At 42.0% G+C, this 21116-nt stretch overlaps 1 protein-coding gene across 2 annotated transcripts in view; it reads left to right on the top strand.

The window, feature by feature from the left end:
- Positions 1–2561: 2561 nt before the first annotated feature.
- The window catches only part of LOC112251944 (cyclin-dependent kinase-like 5), a 123859-nt gene continuing 105304 nt past the window's right edge, over positions 2562–21116 (top strand). The window contains exons 1-3 of one of the 2 annotated variants that reach the window (XR_006083541.1): positions 2562–2690; positions 7397–7632; positions 9557–9591. Coding sequence is in view for 1 of the 2 variants with exons in the window: in XM_042322782.1 (XP_042178716.1) it covers positions 7569–7632; positions 9557–9591 (99 nt within the window). In the remaining variant the exon portion in view is untranslated. The remainder of the gene's footprint in view (positions 2691–7396; positions 7633–9556; positions 9592–21116) is intronic. The other variant, XM_042322782.1, reaches the window with a different exon arrangement.

The raw sequence follows: 21116 nt of genomic DNA, 5'->3' as shown, positions 1-21116 counted from the left end.
TTTTATGGCGGTTTTGGACCATTGGCTTCTTCCTTGCTGAGTGGCCTTTCAGGTTATGTCGATATAGGACTCGTTTTACTGTGGATATAGATACTTTTGTACCTGTTTTCTCCAGCATCTTCACAAGGTCCTTTGCAGTTGTTCTGGGATTGATTTGTACTTTTTGAAACAAGTACATTCATCTCTAGGAGACAGAACACGTCTCCTTCCTGAGCGGTATGACGGCTGCGTGATCCCATGGTGTTTATACTTGCGTACTATTGTTTGTACAGATGAACATGGTACCTTCAGGCGTTTGGAAATTGCACCCAAGGATGAACCAGACTTGTGAATGTCTACAATTTTTTTCTGAGGTCTTGGCTGATTTCTTTTGATTTTCCCATGATGTCAAGCAAATAGGCACTGAGTTTGAAGGTATGCCATGAAATACATCCACAGGTACACCTCCAATTGAATCAAATGATGTCAATTAGCCTATCAGAAGCTTCCAAAGCCATGACTTCATTTTCTGGAATTTTCCAAGCTGTTTAAAGGCACAGTTAACTTAGTGTATGTAAACTTCTGACCCACTGGAATTGTGATACAGTGAATTATAAGTGAAATAATCTGTCTGTACACAATTGTTGGAAAAAATACTTGTGTCATGCACAAAGTAGATATCCTCACTGACTTGCCAAATCTATAGTTTGTTAACAAGAAATCTGTGGAGTGGTTGAAAAAACCATTTTAATGACTCCAACCTAAGTGTATGTAAACTTCCGACTTCAACCGTATATGTAGGTAGAATTAATTAAAGTGACTATGCATAGATGACAACAGAGAGTGGCAGTGTTGGTGGGGGGGAGCAATGCAAATAGTCTGGGTAGCCATTTGATTAGATGTTCAGGAGTCTTATGGCTTGGGGGTAGAAGCTGTTTAGAAGCCTCTTGGACCTAGACTTGGCGCTCCGGTACCACTTCCCGTGTGGTAGCAGAGAGAACAGTATATGACTAGGGTGGCTGGAGTCTTTGACAATGTTTATGGCCTTCCTCTGTCACCGCCTGGTATAGAGGTCCTTGATGGCAGGAAGCTTGGCCCCAGTGATGTACTGGGCAGTACGCACTACCCTCTGAAGTGCCTTGCTGTCGGAGGCCGAGCAATTGCCATACCAGGCAGTGATGCAACCAGTCGGGATGTAGATTTGTAGAACCTTTTGAGGATCTGGGGACCCATGCCAAATCTTTTCAGTCTCCTGAGGGAGAATAGGTTTTGTCGTGCCCGCTTCACGACTGTCATGGTGTGCTTGGACCATGTTAGTTTGTTGGTGTTGGTGACAATCTCTCAATTTGCTCCACTGCAGGCCCGTAGATGAAAATGTGGGCGTGCTCGGTCCTCTTTTTCATGTAGTCCACAATCATCTCTAATGCTTGTGGGGTCAAAATGAACAAATCAGAGAATACCATCATGACAGTCTCATCTTTCTATAGAGTGGTCATATTATTTCTCCAAACCGTTGGAACTGTACAGATGTTTTATTTTGAGAAAACAATGATTTTTGGGATGCCTCATGGTCTGACAAATGTGGAAGGCCTCCAAATGCGGAAGGCCTCCAAATGCGGAAGGCCTCCAAATGCGGAAGGCCTCCAAATGCGGAAGGCCTCCAAATGCGGAAGGCCTCCAAATGCGGAAGGCCTCCAAATGCGGAAGGTCGCCAAATGCGGAAGGCCGCCAAATGCGGAAGGCCTCTATTGACGGATGTGGTATTTTGAGACACAGCCCATGCAAGAAACATCTCTAGCTTAAACAGACACATTCTGATTGGGATTTTGTATTATGCTAATTAGATTGCCTCAGGGGCACCATAGTTTTTATTTTATTTTCATGATTTAAAAATACATGACCTAAGTACTTTACACCACTGCTAACAATACTTACAGTTTGCAATGATAGTACATTTTTTCACATCTAAATGAGTGATAACCTTTTATGAGACCATGTAGCTTGTCTATCGCAGTTTTAGTCTGTACTTACTGTTATTGACTGTAGACATTATGGCGAGTTCTGTAAGGGTAGTAGCTTGTCCAGAGAGGATGGAAAACTTTAGTGGAAAACTTATTGAAAACTCTTTGGCTTGACTGCCTGTGATGTCACCTTTAGGCCAGGTGGGGGCATAAGAATGTGAGGAATTTTACAACACTTCTACAGATAGCTACTAGGATTACATTCTCTGCATGAATTAATTGAAGATGAAAAAAGGAAATCGTTTCTATTGTCTGACTCCGTGTTAAGTAGAACCATAGATAACTGGATTTTGATCTACTAAATATATGCCACCGAGTAGGATCCCTCTTATGGTAAAACAACAAACATTTTCGAATTAAATTATTAATTGGTCTAAATCAAAATGTTGATAATTATGTACAAATTAACTTTATTGTCGACTTTTTTGGTGAACTGACATTATTGTCAGAAGTATGTCCCGCCCATTTAACCCTCACATTATTTTCCGCACCTTCATTGGTTTCACACAAGGAAGGCGTTGATATAATGAACCCTAGTCCATTTTGACTGGATAGCGTTACGTCACTCAAAACTGTTGCTTGGCAGCGTTACTTGGTGGTGTTGTCAAGCGGAGGCTTACTGTTGCTGCAATTAAAATTCCTGCCTTGGATGTGGACTATGGGTCCAGTTCATCACTTTACAAACACTGAGTGAGTAGCGTTTTTTTTGTCGTCCATTAGAAATACTGAGTAGGTAGGAAAATACCGTACGTTTAAGATGACGTGTTTTTATCAGCCGTTTTATTTAGGCATTTAGTGCGTAGTATCCCCTCTGTAGAGCACGTAGTTAGGTTACTCGATGCTGGATCTGTGTGGCTAGCAAGCTAACGTTAGATCAAGGGCATAATGTCAACCCCGTACTGTGTAACGTCAAGTGCAATGTTCTCGTGTTGGATTTTCTTGTTCTTTGTTTTCTTATGTTGTTTAGCTGTCTAGTATTGATATGATAGAGTGCTCTCTAGCTGCCTGACACCCAGTACAGTAATATGTGTGGGTTAAAAAACATGCTCCTGCTAGCCTACTTGCATCACACACACACACACACACACACACACACACACACACACACACACACACACACACACACACACACACACATAGAGTGCTCTCTAGCTGCCTGACACCCAGTACAGTAATATGTGTGGGTTAAAAAACATGCTCCTGCTAGCCTACTTGCATCACACACACACACACACACACACACACACACACACACACACACACACACATAGAGGCTCTAACGGACCTTTTGAACACATTGATTTGAGTTATGGCTGAAATATTGTCTAGGTCTAGCCTGACTGTGGATATTTAACATGTAGCTTCATACAATTAACCTATACTCCAATTACTAATAGGCCTGCACTGCATATGAGTAGGGTTTCCAGGTTTCATTACTAATAGGTCTGTACTGTATAGGAGTAGGGTTTCCAGGTTTCATTACTAATAGGTCTGTACTGTGTAGGAGTAGGGTTTCCAGGTTTCATTACTAATAGGTCTGTACTGTGTAGGAGTAGGGTTTCCAGGTTTCATTACTAATAGGTCTGTACCGTGTAGGAGTAGGGTTTCCAGGTTTCATTACTAATAGGTCTGTACTGTATAGGAGTAGGGTTTCCAGGTTTCATTACTAATAGGTCTGTACTGTATAGGAGTAGGGTTTCCAGGTTTCATTACTAATAGGTCTGTACTGTATAGGAGTAGGGTTTCCAGGTTTCATTACTAATAGGTCTGTACTGTATAGGAGTAGGGTTTCCAGGTTTCATTACTAATAGGTCTGTACTGTGTAGGAGTAGGGTTTCCAGGTTTCATTACTAATAGGTCTGTACTGTATAGGAGTAGGGTTTCCAGGTTTCATTACTAATAGGTCTGTACTGTATAGGAGTAGGGTTTCCAGGTTTCATTACTAATAGGTCTGTACTGTATAGGAGTAGGGTTTCCAGGTTTCATTACTAATAGGTCTGTACTGTATAGGAGTAGGGTTTCCAGGTTTCATTACTAATAGGTCTGTACTGTATAGGAGTAGGGTTTCCAGGTTTCATTACTAATAGGTCTGTACTGTGTAGGAGTAGGGTTTCCAGGTTGTATTACTAATAGGCCCTTACTGTATAGGAGTAGCATACTTTGCTTGCTAGCTAGCCAACTACGGCTAACCCACAGTCACGTCAAACGTCAGAAAGAATAACTACAGTAGCTGCATTTGTTAATTTGTTAATTAATTTGTTTTCTAGTGACATTTATTTGTATACATCCATAACGATGACCTAATGAGGCGTGATTTCACTTGGCGTAGAAAATGTGCTCTCTTGTCAGGAAACTGTTGTTCAGAGGAGCTAGCCAACAACACAGCTAACACAATCACTTCAAACTGAAGCTGGACCCTGTTGTTCAGAGGAGCTAGCCAACAACACAGCTAACACAATCACTTCACACTGAAGCTGGACACTGTTGTTCAGAGGAGCTAGCCAACAACACAGCTAACACAATCACTTCAAACTGAAGCAGGACACTGTTGTTCAGAGGAGCTAGCCAACAACACAGCTAACACAATCACTGTTGTTCAGAGGAGCTAGCCAACAACACAGCTAACACAATCACTGTTGTTCAGAGGAGCTAGCCAACAACACAGCTAACACAATCACTGTTGTTCAGAGGAGCTAGCCAACAACACAGCTAACACAATCACTGTTGTTCAGAGGAGCTAGCCAACAACACAGCTAACACAATCACTGTTGTTCAGAGGAGCTAGCCAACAACACAGCTAACACACTCACTGTTGTTCAGAGGAGCTAGTCAACAACACAGCTAACACAATCACTGTTGTTCAGAGGAGCTAGCCAACAACACAGCTAACACAATCACTGTTGTTCAGAGGAGCTAGCCAACAACACAGCTAACACAATCACTGTTGTTCAGAGGAGCTAGCCAACAACACAGCTAACACAATCACTGTTGTTCAGAGGAGCTAGCCAACAACACAGCTAACACAATCACTGTTGTTCAGAGGAGCTAGCCAACAACACAGCTAACACACTCACTGTTGTTCAGAGGAGCTAGTCAACAACACAGCTAACACAATCACTGTTGTTCAGAGGAGCTAGTCAACAACACAGCTAACACAATCACTGTTGTTCAGAGGAGCTAGCCAACAACACAGCTAACACAACCACTTCAAACTGAAGCTGGAAAGACTGCAAACTAGCTGCACTTCGTTTAATCTTTTTTCAATTGACATTTCTTTGTATATATCCATGTGCACTATCAGTCAAATGTTTGGACACACCTACTCATTCCAGGGGTTTTCTTTATTTTTATACTATTTTCTACATTGTAGAATAATAGTGAAAAAAAACACATGGAATCATTTAATAACCAAAAAAGTGTTAAACAAATCCAAATATATTTAAGATTCTTCAAAGGAGCCACCCTTTGCCTTGATGACAGCTTTGCACACTCTTGGCCTTATTCTAAAGAAATACAAACAACGGTCAAAAAGACAGTGAACAATAACAGTAACAAGGCTGTATACAGTAGAGAGGCTGTATACAGTAGAGAGGCTGTATACAGTAGAGGCTGTATACAGTAGAGGCTGTATACAGTAGAGGCTGTATACAGTAGAGGCTGTATACAGTAGAGGCTGTATACAGTAGAGGCTGTATACAGTAGAGGCTGTATACAGTAGAGGCTGTATACAGTAGAGGCTGTATACAGTAGAGGCTGTATACAGTAGAGGCTGTATACAGTAGAGGCTGTATACAGTAGAGGCTGTATACAGTAGAGGCTGTATACAGTAGAGGCTGTATACAGTAGAGAGGCTGTATACAGTAGAGAGGCGCTGTATACAGTAGAGAGGCGCTGTATACAGTAGAGAGGCGCTGTATACAGTAGAGAGGCGCTGTATACAGTAGAGAGGCTGTATACAGTAGAGAGCGCTGTATACAGTAGAGAGGCGCTGTATACAGTAACGAGGCGCTGTATACAGTAGCAAGGCTACATACAGACACCGGTTAGTCAGGCTGATTGAGGTAGTATGTACATGTAGATATGGTTAAAGTGACTATGCATACAGTATATGATGAACAGAGAGTAGCAATAGCCTCGCTACTGTTATTTTATTGTTGCTCTTTAATTATTTGTTATTTTTCTTTTTTACTTCAGTTTATTTTATTAAATACTTTCTTAACACTTATTTTTCTTAATTAAGGGCTTGTAAATAAGCATTTCACTGTAAGGTGAAACACCTTACAACACCTGTTGTATTTGGCACATGTGACATACAATTTGATTTGATTTAAAATTTTGCCAGCTGATTCATGATTTAGACTGGCTAAGAAACGCTGCCTGGCTGTCTGTCTTGTCCAGACTCCCGACACGTTAATTACTATGGGAAAGCTGGAGATTGAATTTGAATATTTAAACAACATTGCAAATGTCAGCAAGACAGACAGCAAAGTTGATACACATCTCCACTGTTAAACGAAATGTTAGTCTAAAGGAAATGTGAGATAATGTCTAGATGCTTTTTATAGTGGAGATCAAGTTTATAAATTGCCTGGCTGGGCTGATGAGACAGTGGATTGTGCAGTCAGATGGAACAGAGTAAATAGACATTTTAACATCATAGATTTAACCGGCGGTAACTTCTGGAATAGACATCGGCTGGAATGCGCTTTTAACCAATCAGCATTCAGGATTAGACCCACCCGTTGTATAATATAATAGGTCTCCTTGTTGTCATTGGCAACAATTGTTCCCTAATTTTCTTATATAATCCAGATGTTTATTTTCAGGAGCATATCTGTTTTTCTCTTGTAGTCTGTGTTCAGTAACACTGTGCTGGTGAGGATAATTTGCCAGCTGATTTGAAGGTGTTGAATTCCACTGACTCTGTCCATTACCACGCATGATTCATCCTGTTGTTGGAAACTAAATGAAGGCATGATCCTCTATACTGCTCACTGCATTCCTGTTCACATTGTGCAGCGGTTGCTGCTGAAACAAAAGAGGAAGGATCATCTGTGTGTTCTGCTGTTTGCAGAGCTTAGTTGTTCAGGAGATCAGCCACCACCTATAATCACCTGTAGCCTTCTGATCTGAGCCTGTCAGTTAGTGGAGAGAGAGGGAGCAGCAGAGTCATGTTGACTGTACTAGGATGCTGCCGGCCTGGTTTATTTTAGCTCTGGATTCTGCATACTGAACCCACAGCTATGTGGGAGATGAGGAGAGGAGGTGTTCATGAACAGTCAGCACTTAAAGGGATAGCTCACTCATAAAAGTTGGCCAGGTGTTTTCAGACCTAAAAAGTTAGCCTAATTATGTTTGATTCCTCTGCTCATTGTTGTGACTTTTTCTGTGTCTAGGTGAGGATGATCCGGTGAGGGAAAACCATTGAAAGGAGAATGTGTCGCGTCCTGAGGCCCTCTGGTAGTCAACCCCTCCCAGGAGCCAGTAGACCAGCCCAGACCCCCCTCCTCTAGCTGGGACACCTCTCTGACCCCACCTTGGAGCTCACCCCAGCTGCCTTTTAACTTCATGAAGAACTCTGACGTTGGTGATGTTATGAATAAATTTGAAGTCCTTGGGATCGTAGGTGAAGGTAAGATCACTAGCTACGTTACTACCTTACCCACAGAATTGTTAGAAGGCCTCTGTATGTGTGTGTGCCGGCGTGCCTGCTTATGGTTATGGATCATGAAGCACTATAGAAATTACAGGTCGACCGATTTAATTGGAATGGCCGATTTAATTAGGGCCAATTTCAAGCCCAGGGAGGAGCGAGGAGAGGGACGGAAGCTATACTGTTACACTTGCAATACTAAAGTGCATATAAGAACATCCAATAGTCAAAGGTAAATTAAATACAAATGGTACAGAGGGAAATAGTCCTGTAATTCCTATAATAACTACAACCTAAAACTTCTTACCTGGGAATATTGAAGACTCATGTTGAAAGGAACCACCAGCTTTCATATGTTCTCATGTTCTGAGCAAGGAACTTAAACATTAGCTTTCTTACATAGCACATATTGCACTTTTACTTTCTTCTCCAAAACCTTGTTTTTGCATTATTTAAACCAAATTGAACATGTTTCATTATTTACTTGATGCTAAATTGATTTTTTTAATGTATTATATTAAGTTAAAATAAGTGTTCATTCAGTATTGTTGTAATTGTCATTATTACAAATGAATAAATAAAAATCGGCCGAGGTATGGGCGTTGAAAAATCATTATCGGTCGACCTCTAATAGAAATCAGAACATTTTCGGACTAGGCTACATAATACTTGAACGAGATATTGTACCAGCCAGCCATGGTAACATGTCTTTCTCTCTCATGTTGGTGGTTTCCTGCGGTTTCAATGAGTAGATGTAAAGTGTCAGACACTCTGCCCAGTCCCTTCCCCCGCCCCATCCCCTCTACCCAGCCCCATCTCCTCTACCCAGTCCCTTCCCCAGCCCCATCTCCTCTACCCAGTCCCTTCCCCAGCCCCATCTCCTTACCCAGCCCCATCCCCACTACCCAGTCCCTTCCCTAACCCCATCCCCTCTACCCAGTCCCTTCCTCAGCCCCTTCCCCTCTACCCAGTCCCTTCCCCAGCCCCATCCCCTCTACCCATCCCCTAAACAATTTAACAATAACATGATCATGCAGTTTTAGTGCTTTATTTCACAAGCGAGAGGTTGAGTGTTTTGACCTAGCTGCTCTCTCTCTCTCTCTCTCTCTCTCTCTCTCTTGACAGAACTAAATAAATGGTCCATTTCAGATAGGTTACACCTGGCATTATGTAGGTTTGGCTGTGTTCATGTTGATTAATCAGGGCTGATTGGACAGCAGCACCACATGGTGCCAGGCTGGCTTTGCATCATTCTCTCTCTTTATCAAACAGAGGGCGAGCAAATATTCTCTTGTTCAGGTTGTCCCTGTGCCTGTCTCTCTGGTGCATTCCATTTCTACCAGTGTAAATTGGCTGCAGTTAGCCACAGTGAAGGACTTCCTTCTCCATTATAGAGGAGACAGACACAGAATGAGCTCTCTCTTCTGAAAGGGGCCAGTAGGCAGGAAGGAATCACTGGGCTCATATTTATGGATTCATCTGAAAACTTAGCTCAGGCTTCATTCATCTGTGTACTGTAAGCACCTCAACACTGAGCTATTAGAACCGGTCCAATGTACTGTCACAGTCTGACCACTTTGCATGGTCAACCTAATAAGCAGTTCTAGGCTCTCGTCGGAACCACGTCTTCTGGGTCAAACCATTACCACTACATTTAAACCATTGAACAGTACCTGTGATCCGATACGGGCAGACGTCCCATCATGTTCTACATTCATCCTGTCAGCATTTCATGTGACCAGGCTGTTGGTTGATACTCTCTGTTTATCTGAATAAACTAGCTGCTGAAGGTCATGTTGTTAACAACAAACCGGGAAGCTTTAGGTCAGGAGGTCTACAGTGTTGCTGTGTAAGTTAAAATGGAGTGCCTGATGATATCTTAAAGTACTGCTCTCTCCACCAGGTGCCTATGGAGTGGTCCTGAAGTGCAGACACAAGGTAAGATCTTTCATATAATCACATCAACTATCCTTTTCTGAGACCCATCATTACCACTTCTAAACACTGATGTAGGTAATTAACCTGAACCAAACAGAATATACCAAAATACAGGATGTTTGATTGTTTTAGGCAAGATGGTATTGTATAGGAACAGCAGGGTCGGGATCAGACTGTGTAGCCCTACATGAGCTAGTAGTTAGTAGACAGCAGGGTCAGACTGTGTAGCTCTACATGAGCTAGTAGTTAGTAGACAGCAGGGTCAGACTGTGTAGCCCTACATGAGCTAGTAGTTAGTAGACAGCAAGGTCAGACTGTGTAGCCCTACATGAACTAGTAGTTAGTAGACAGCAGGGTCAGACTGTGTAGCCCTACATGAGCTAGTAGTTAGTAGACAGCAAGGTCAGACTGTGTAGCCCTACATGAACTAGTAGTTAGTAGACAGCAGGGTCAGACTGTGTAGCCCTACATGAGCTAGTAGTTAGTAGACAGCAAGGTCAGACTGTGTAGCCCTACATGAACTAGTAGTTAGTAGACAGCAGGGTCAGACTGTGTAGCCCTACATGAGCTAGTAGTTAGTAGACAGCAGGGTCAGACTGTGTAGCCCTACATGAGCTAGTAGTTAGTAGACAGCAAGGTCAGACTGTGTAGCCCTACATGAACTAGTAGTTAATAGACAGCAGGGTCAGACTGTGTAGCCCTACATGAACTAGTAGTTAGTAGACAGCAGGGTCAGACTGTGTAGCCCTACATAAACTAGTAGTTAGTAGACAGCAGGGTCAGACTGTGTAGCCCTACGTGAACTAGTACTTAGTAGACAGCAGGGTCAGACTGTGTAGCTGTACGTGAGCTAGTAGTTAGTAGACAGCAGGGTTCGGGTCAGACTGTGTAGTCCTACATGAGCTAGTAGTTAGTAGACAGCAGGGTTCGGGTCAGACTGTGTAGCCCTACATGAGCTAGTAGTTAGTAGGCAGCAGGGTTAGACTGTGTAGCCCTACAAATCAAATCAAAATCAAATCAAATTTATTTATATAGCCCTTCGTACATCAGCTGATATCTCAAAGTGCTGGACAGAAACCCAGCCTAAAACCCCAAACAGCAAGCATGAGCTAGTAGTTAGTAGACAGCAGGGTCAGACTGTGTAGCCCTACATGAGCTAGTAGTTAGTAGACAGCAGGGTCAGACTATGTAGCCCTACATGAGCTAGTAGTTAGTAGACAGCAGGGTCAGACTGTGTAGCCCTACATGAGCTAGTAGTTAGTAGACAGCATGGTCAGACTGTGTAGCCCTACATGAGCTAGTAGTTAGTAGACAGCAGGGTCAGACTGTGTAGCCCTACATGAGCTAGTAGTTAGTAGACAGCAAGGTCAGACTGTGTAGCCCTACATGAACTAGTAGTTAGTAGACAGCAGGGTCAGACTGTGTGACGGCTGCAAGCTGTATGACGGCTGCGTGGTCCCATGGTGTTTATACTTGCGTACTATTGTTTGTACAGATGAACATGGTACCTTCAGGCGTTTGGAAATTGCTCCCAAGGATGAACCAAACTTGTGGAGGTCTACAATTTTTTTTCTGAGGTCTTGATTTCTTTTGATTTTCCCATGAAAATAAGCACTGAGGTTGACGGTAGGCCTTGAAATACATCCACAGGTACATCTCCAATTGACTCAAATGATGTCAATTAGCCTATCAGATGCTTCTAAAGCCATGACATAATTTTTTGGAATTTTATAAGCTGTTTAAAGACATAGTCAACTTATTGTATGTACATTTCTGACCCACTAGAATTGTGATACAGTGAAATAATCTGCCTGTAAACAATTGTTGGAAAATGACTTAGGGACATCTATTTTGTGCATGACAACTGACTTGCCAAAACTATAGTTTGTTAACAAGAAATTTGTGGAGTGGTTGAAAAATGAGTTTTAATGACTCCATCTTAAGTGTATTTAAACTTACGATGTACGATAGGGGCAATCAGAGAATATTTGTGTCTCTTCGGGAATACAGTGTCTAGACCAAATACATATTTTGTTCTTGAGCTCCTGATGAAGCTGATACTGTCCACTGCTGATGCTGAGATTTCATTCTGATGAATGGTTTATTGTTATCTATGGGAGTGAGAACTGTGGTCTTGGTTGAACATTTTTGAGCCTGAGAGAAAGCATGAATGCATAAAACTATAAAACGTAGCTTAGCCCTGTCATATTCAAATTGAATGGAGAGACAAGGGAGCTGCGTTTTTTTAAAGCAGCTAGACACTATAATGCAGGAGTGTCCGTAATAAAAAAGGCCCATGCATCTAACAGAGTGAGAGAAACAATATTTTCTGACTGGACAATTTGCACTGCTTTGGTGTAATTCTCAGCTCTGTCTAGCCTATATTCCTCTCATGTTTTGTTTAACATATGTAATAGGAATGTCGCTCTTGTCCTGCCCTGCTCTGCGCTGCCTGACTCCGTTTACTGCGCGGCGCCAGCCAAGTTCAAATAGGCTAAACCATCGTCTGTCACATCACGATGTCATCACCATCGACAGTGACTGTCAATCATCATCTATAGAAGATATTATCGTAATTTCGCCCAAGGTTGGTCTGCTATCTCTCCTGAGGTTTACTACTGTGGTTGTCTAGTTTTAGGCCTATATGATATCTCGTTAGCTTCACATGGATAATCTGGTAATCCTATTCGTCAATAATGTGATTTGAGTTGCTGTAATCTCAGCTAATGTAATTTGTAAATGTGAAGCTAGAGAACAGTGACTTCCTTCTGTACAGTAAGAGATGTTTCCTGTATCGTGCTTCTACACCTGCATTGCTTGCTGTTTGGGGTTTTAGGCTGGGTTTCTGTACAGCACTTTGAGATATCAGCTGATGTACGAAGGGCTATATAAATAAATTTGATTTGATTTGATCTGTAATCTATACCGATCTTGGACCTTAATTTGATCATCCTGCTACAGGAGAACTTTCCTGCAGGACATTTTGTACTGTATTTATGGTATTTAGATGTTTTGTTTATTTGAGGTTTAAAAAGGCTTGTGAAGTTTGCAGTTTCCACTTTGAAATGTCAGACTTGATTTTCCCAGTGACAATTATATCAACCCTGACAGAAATGTCCATTAATTACAGTCCCCTTCAGAAAGTATTCACACCCCTTGACTTTTTCCACATTTTGTGTTACAGCCTGAATTTAAAATGGATTAAATTCAGATTTTTTTTTGTCACTGGCCTACACACAATACCCCATAATGTCAAAGTGGAATTATGCTTTCAGAAATGTTTACAAATTAATACAATTTTTAAAGCTGAAGTGTCTTGAGTCAATATATATTTAAAAGTAAAACTTAGCTTTTTTATTTTTTATTTTATTCTTTCAAATTATTTTTTAAATGTAACCTGTATTTAACTAGGCAAGTCATTTAAGAACACATTTTTATTTACAATGACGGCCTACCCCCGGCCAAACCTGGATGACACTGGGCCAATTGTGCGCCTTCCTATGGGACTCCCAATCACGGCCGGATTTGATACAGCCCCAGATTTGAACCAGGGACTGTAGTGACACCTCTTGCACTGAGATGTAGTGCTTGAGACCGCTGCGCAACTCGGGAGCCTGAATCAGGTCACATACGTTGCATGGACTAACTCTGTGTAATAATAATTTTTAACAGGATTATTTTCAATGACTACCTCATCTCTGTACCCCACAAATACAATTATCTTTAAGGTCCCTCAGTCGAGCAGTGAACTTCAAACACAGATTCAACCACAAAGACCCGGGAGGTTTTCCAGTGCCTCCCAAAGAAGGGCAGCTATTGGTAGATGGGTAAAAATAAAAAAAAGCAGACATTGAATATCCCTTTGAGCATGGTAAAGTTATTTATTACACCTTGGATGGTATATCAATACACCCAGTCACTACAAAGATACAGGTGTCCTTCCTAACTCAGTTGCCGGAGAGGAAGGAAACCGCTCAGGGATTTCACCATGAGACCACCATGAGAATGGTGACTTTAAAACAGTTACAGAGTTTAATGAATGTGTTAGGAGAAAACTGAGGCTAGATCAAAAACATTGTAGTTACTCCACAACACTAACCTAATTGACAGAGTGAAAAGAAGGAAACCAGAACATAATAAATATATTCCAAAACAAGCATCCTGTTTGCAACAAGGCACTAAAGTATTACTGCAAAAAATGTGGCAAAGCAATTAACTTTCTGTCCTGAATACAAAGTGTTATGTTTGGGACAAATCCAATACAACACATTACTGAGTACCACTCTCTCCATATTTTCAAACACAGTGGTGGCTGCATCATGTTATCAAATCTAATTGTATTTAATTGTATTTCAAATCTAATTGTACAACAGGTTTAGACCTTAGAGTGAAATGCTTACTTACAAGCCCTTAACCAACAATGCAGTTTTAATAAAATCCCAAAACAAGTAAGAGAGAAGAGTAACAAATAATTAAATAGCAGCAGTAAATAACAATAGCAAGGCTATTTTCAAGTGGTACTGGTTCAGAGTCAATGTGCGTGGGCACAGGTATTGAGGTAATTATGTACATGTAGGTAGAGTTATTAAAGTGACTATGTGTATATAATAGAGTTGCAGCAGCGTAGGGGGGGTGCAATGCAAATAGTCTGGGTAGCCATTTGATTAGCTGTTCAGGAGTCTTATGGCTTGGAGGTAGAAGCTGTAGAAGCCTCTTGGACCACTTGCCGTGTGGTAGCAGAGAGAACAGTCTATGACTAGGGTGGCTGGAGTCTTTGACCATTTTTAGGGCCTTCCTCCTATGGGTATGCTTGTAATCGTTAAGGACTGGGGAGTTTTTCCTTGTTCAGTCTGCTTTCCAACAGACACTGGGAGATGAATTCACCTTTCAGAAGGACAATAACCTGAAACACAAGGCCAACACGTGTAGGCTGACAGTGAAATGCTTACTTATGGGTCCTTTCAACAATGCAGAGTTAAAGATGAATAACAAATATAAATACCAATTGAAAATAACACGCCTATATACAGGAAGTAGAAAATAACATGGCTATATACAGGAAGTAGAAAATAACATGACTATATACAGGACGTAGAAAATAACATGACTATATACAGGAAGTAGAAAATAACATGGCTATATACAGGAAGTAGAAAATAACATGGCTATATACAGGAAGTAGAAAATAACATGACATATACAGGACGTAGAAAATAACATGGCTATATACAGGAAGTAGAAAATAACATGGCTATATACAGGAAGTAGAAAATAACATGACTATATACAGGACGTAGAAAATAACATGACTATATACAGGACGTAGAAAATAACATGGCTATATACAGGAAGTAGAAAATAACATGACTATATACAGGAAGTACCAGGTAATAACATGGCTATATACAGGGTGTACCAGGTAATAACATGGCTTTATACGGGGAGTACCAGGTAATAACATGGCTTTATACGGGGAGTACCAGGTAATAACATGGCTATATACAGGGAGTACCAGGTAATAACATGGCTATATACAGGGAGTACCAGGTAATAACATGGCTATATACGGGGAGTACCAGGTTAATAACATGGCTGGATACGGGGAGTACCAGGTAATAACATGGCTGGATACGGGGAGTACCAGTGCTGCGTTGATGTGCAGGGGTACCACTCATTACTGCCACACCACAGGTTGGAAGGTTGGAAGTAATTGGAGGTGCCTAAAAGGCATTGTTTCGGTTGATTGTAAAAAAAAAAAAAAAAAGTTTAGTTTCTCAGCAAAATGGCATATTTGGTGTGTAAAAAAACTTATTTTGAAATTATAACGCTCGCAGAGCTGGTGAATGGGAGTTTGAATCTGAGCTTTCTGGGCATTACAGAGGTCTCTAATGCACCTATTAGCTTATAGAGGATGACTGGTTGGGGAGCACAGAGAGCGATGTCTTGCTAGCTGTTACAGCCTGAGCAGAGATGAGATGATGACTAGGACGGTAGGCTAATATTGGCCAAAAATATCGGCCTGACCGATTTATAAAACCTCTAATTTTAACACCCAATAAACAGAAAGTGGGACAGGAGAAAGGACTTCTGATGTAGAGTTAAATAGGCCACCTTGTGGAGCACAGACTACATGGTCCTGTTAGAGGGTGAGAGAGATGTAGAGTGAGGAATTTGGGGGGGAGAGAGCAGGAGAACTGACGACATAGTCCTATTAGAGGGTGAGAGAGATGTTGGGGGGGAGAGAGCAGGAGAACTGACGACATAGTCCTGTTAGAGGGTGAGAGAGATGTAGAGTTAAATAGGCCACCTTGTGGAGCACAGACTACATAGTCCTGTTAGAGGGTGAGAGAGATGTAGAGTGAGGAATTTGGGGGGGAGAGAGCAGGAGAACTGACGACATAGTCCTATTAGAGGGTGAGAGAGATGTAGAGTTAAATAGGCCACCTTGTGGAGCACAGACTACATAGTCCTATTAGAGGGTGAGAGAGATGTAGAGTTAAATAGGCCACCTTGTGGAGCACAGACTACATAGTCCTGTTAGAGGGTGAGAGAGATGTAGAGTGAGGAATTTGGGGGGGAGAGAGCAGGAGAACTGACGACATAGTCCTATTAGAGGGTGAGAGAGATGTAGAGTTGGTTGGGAGAGAGCAGAAGAACTATAGATGGGACAGTTCTGTGGTCCCCTCGTAGATTTGTGTTATTTTGAGCTGCAGCTACACCAGTAGTGGATTGAATTATTTATATATATATCTATATTTCACCTTTATTTATCCAGGTAAGCTAGTTGAGAGTTCTCATTTACAACTGTGACCTGGCCAAGATAAAGCAAAGCGACACAAACAACAACTGAGTTATACGTGGAATAAACAAACATACAGTCAATAACACAATAGAAAAAGTCTATATACAGTGTGTGCAAATGAGGTAAGATAAGGGAGGTAAGGCAATAAATAGGCCATAGTAGCGAAGTAATTACTATTTAGCAAATTAACACTGGAGTGATAGATGTGCAGATGATGGTGAGCAAGTAGAATTACTGGGTTGCAAAAGAGCAAAAAGTAAATAAAAACAATATGGGAATGTTGGATGGGCTGTTTACAGATGGGCTATGTACAGCTGCAGCGATCGGTTAGCTGACGCTTAGAGTTAGTGAGGGAGATATGTCTCCAACTTCATAGATTTTTGCAATTCTTTCCAGTCATTGGCAGCAGAGAAGTGGAAAGAAAGGCGGCCAAAGTAGGAATTGGCTTTGGGGGTGACCAGTGAGATATACCTGCTGGAGCGCGTGTTACGGTGGGTGTTGTTATGGTGACCAATGATCTGAGATAAGGCGGAGCTTCACCTAGCATAGACTTATAGATGACCTGGAGCCAGTGGGTCTGGCGACGAATATGTAACGAGGGCCAGCCAACGAGAGCATACAGGTCGCAGTGGTGGGTAGTATATGGGGCTTTGGTAACTAAACGGATGGCACTGTGATAGACTGCATCCAGTTTGCTGAGTAGAGTGTTGAAGGCTATTTTGTAAATGACATCGCCAAAGTCGAGGATCGGTAGGATGGTCAGTTTTACGAGGGTATGTTTGGCAACATGAGTGAAGGAGGCTTTGTTGCGAAATAGGAAGCCGACTCTAGATTTAATTTTGGATTTGAGATGTTTAATACGAGTCTGGAAGGAGAGTTTACAGTCTAGCCAGACACCTAGTTATTTGTAGTTGTCTACATATACTAAGTCAGAATCGTCCAGAGTAGTGATTATAGATGGGCGGGTTGAAAAAGCATGCGGTTCGTTTTACTAGCATTTAAGAGCAGTTGGAGGCCACAGAAGGAGTGTTGTATGGCATTGAAGCTTGTTTGGAGGTTTGTTAACACAGTGTCTAAAGAAGGGCCAGATGTATATGTAACAGGGTAAAGGAAATATTCATAGCCTGTTATACATTAAAAAGTATTAGTAAGTTCATAGTATGTGAGGATCTTAAAACATCTAAGGTTAAGAAGATGCATTCAGTATTAGTTGATAGAGATTGATACCAGTGAGTAAGACATTTAAACGTGTTAACCCTCGCAAGGCTGCAGGCCCAGACGGCATCCCCAGCCGCGCCCTCAGAGCATGCGCAGACCAGCTGGCCGGTGTGTTTACGGACATATTCAACCAATCCCTATACCAGTCTGCTGTTCCCACATGCTTCAAGAGGGCCACCATTGTTCCTGTTCCCAAGAAAGCTAAGGTAACTGAGCTAAACGACTACCGCCCCGTAGCACTCACATCCGTCATCATGAAGTGCTTTGAGAGACTAGTCAAGGACCATATCACCTCCACCCTACCTGACACCCTTGACCCACTCCAATTTGCTTACCGCCCAAATAGGTCCACAGACGATGCAATCTCAACCACACTGCACACTGCCCTAACCCATCTGGACAAGAGGAATACCTATGTGAGAATGCTGTTCATCGACTACAGCTCGGCATTCAACACCATAGTACCCTCCAAGCTCGTCATCAAGCTCGAGACCCTGGGTCTCGACCCCGCCCTGTGCAACTGGGTACTGGACTTCCTGACGGGCCGCCCCCAGGTGGTGAGGGTAGGCAACAACATCTCCTCCCCGCTGATCCTCAACACTGGGGCCCCACAAGGGTGCGTTCTGAGCCCCCTCCTGTACTCCCTGTTCACCCACGACTGCGTGGCCATGCACGCCTCCAACTCAATCATCAAGTTTGCGGACGACACAACAGTGGTAGGCTTGATTACCAACAACGACGAGACGGCCTACAGGGAGGAGGTGAGGGCCCTCGGAGTGTGGTGTCAGGAAAATAACCTCACACTCAACGTCAACAAAACTAAGGAGATGATTGTGGACTTCAGGAAACAGCAGAGGGAACACCCCCATCCACATCGATGGAACAGTAGTGGAGAGGGTAGCAAGTTTTAAGTTCCTCGGCATACACATCACAGACAAACTGAATTGGTCCACTCACACAGACAGCATCGTGAGGAAGGCGCAGCAGCGCCTCTTCAACCTCAGGAGGCTGAAGAAATTCGGCTTGTCACCAAAAGCACTCACAAACTTCTACAGATGCACAATCGAGAGCATCCTGGCGGGCTGTATCACCGCCTGGTATGGCAACTGCACCGCCCTCAACCGTAAGGCTCTCCAAAGGGTAGTGAGGTCTGCACAACGCATCACCGGGGCAAACTACCTGCCCTCCAGGACACCTACACCACCCGATGCTACAGGAAGGCCATAAAGATCATCAAGGACATCAACCACCCGAGCCACTGCCTGTTCACCCCGCTGTCATCCAGAAGGCGAGGTCAGTACAGGTGCATCAAAGCTGGGACCGAGAGACTGAAAAACAGCTTCTATCTCAAGGCCATCAGACTGTTAAACAGCCACCACTAACATTGAGTGGCTACTGCCAACACACTGTCAATGACACTGACTCTACTCCAGCCACTTTAATCATGGGAATTGATGGGAAATTATGTAAATATATCACTAGCCACTTTAAACAATGCTACCTTATATAATGTTACTTACCCTACATTGTTCATCTCATATGCATACGTTGATACTGTACTCTATATCATCGACTGCATCCTTATGTAATACATGTATCACTAGCCACTTTAACTATGCCACTTGGTTTACATACTTATCTCATATGTATATACTGTACTCGATATCATCTACTGTATCTTGCCTATGCTGCTCTGTACCATCACTCATTCATATATCCTTATGTACATATTCTTTATCCCCTTACACTGTGTATAAGACAGTAGTTTTTTTTTGGAATTGTTAGTTAGATTACTTGCTCGTTATTACTGCATTGTCGGAACTAGAAGCACAAGCATTTCGCTACACTCGCATTAACATCTACTAACCATGTGTATGTGACAAATAAAATTTGATTTGATAACATTCATATAATTGTGTTAAAAGTTCAAATCTGTCAAAGGGTACGAATTGTGAGAGTAATGTGTAAACGTTATATTGATTACTTTATTTTGTGGTGCCTAAAAGTGTTCATCTGTGATCTACGAAATGCTCTTAATCTATGAGCCGGAGATCGATTGCTCTGGTCTCCACCCATATTCCTGGGGAAAATCGCGGGCTTTTCTCATTGAACTAATCGTTTTGAGAATACAACACCGTATCCCTCTCGTGATTATTTCTCCCCTGTTTTCAGGTACTTTATTGATGATAAAAATAGTAATTTAAATGTTATAACTCACTAACATGTCAAGAGTGTTTAAGGTCTGTCTTAGTAACGTCTTGAGGAAGTTAGAGTTAAGTTTGAAGAGAGTAATATTAGCCCTGCTTGGTTGAAGTGAAGAATATCATCGTACTGAGAGTAGCTGCCATTTTATGTCGATTGTGAATGAACATGTACGTTGTTAATAAGATATTTTGCTGTGTTATTTGTATAATGGGTTTTCTGTTGTTTTGTAATGTGTTACTTTTGTGAAAGATTGAACTAAACGTTTTGAGAATACAACACCGTATCACTCTCGTGATTATTTCTCCCCTGTTTTCAGGGGCGTAACATATACAGAATGGTGTCGTCTGCGTAGAGGTGGATCAGAGAATCACCCGCAGCAAGAGCGACATTGTTGATGTATACAGAGACATTTAACCCTGTGGTACCCCCATAGGTCTGGAAAACAGGCCCATCCGATTTGACACACTGAACTCTGAGAAGTAGTTGGTGAACCAAGTGAGGCAGTTATTTGATAAACCAATGCTGTTGAGTCTGCCGTTAAGAATACGGTGATTGAAAGAGTCGAAAGCCTTGACCAGGTCGATGAAGACGGCTACACTCTGAGCAGCTAACCGATCGCTGCAGCTGTACATAGTCTATCGGTAAATAGCCCACCCAATTTTACCTACCTCTTCCCCATACTGTTTATATTTATTTACTTTTCTGCTCTTTTGCACACCAATATCTCTACCTGTACATGACCATCTGATCATTTATCACTCCAGTGTTAATCTGCTAAATTGTAATTATTCGCCTACCTCCTCATGCCTTTTGCACACAATGTATACATGACTCTCTTTTTTCTTTTTTTCCTACTGTGTTATTGACTTGTTTATTGTTTACTCCATGTGTAACTCTGTGTTGTTGTCTGTTCACACTGCTATGCTTTATCTTGGCCAGGTCGCAGTTGCAAATGAGAACCTGGTCTCAACTAGCCTACCTGGTTAAATAAAGGTTAAATAAAAAATATATTAAAAAAACACCTCTTTTACACTACTGCTACTCTCTGTTCATAATATATGTATAGTCACTTTAACCATATCTACATGTACATACTACCTCAATCAGCCTGATTAACCGGTGTCTGTATGTAGCCTCGCTACTTTTTTAGCCTCGCTACTGTTATAGCCTCGCTACTGTATATAGCCTGTCTGCCTGTTTTATTTCTTTACCTACCTATTGTTCACCTAACACCTTTTTTTTTGCACTAGCCTGTAAGTAAGCATTTCACTGTAAGGTCTACTACACCTGTTGTATTCAG

The sequence above is a fragment of the Oncorhynchus tshawytscha genome, linkage group LG06 (assembly GCF_018296145.1).
Source record: "Oncorhynchus tshawytscha isolate Ot180627B linkage group LG06, Otsh_v2.0, whole genome shotgun sequence".
NCBI classification, from domain to species: Eukaryota; Metazoa; Chordata; class Actinopteri; order Salmoniformes; family Salmonidae; genus Oncorhynchus; species Oncorhynchus tshawytscha.
This window is presented reverse-complemented; position numbering and strand designations above follow the sequence as displayed.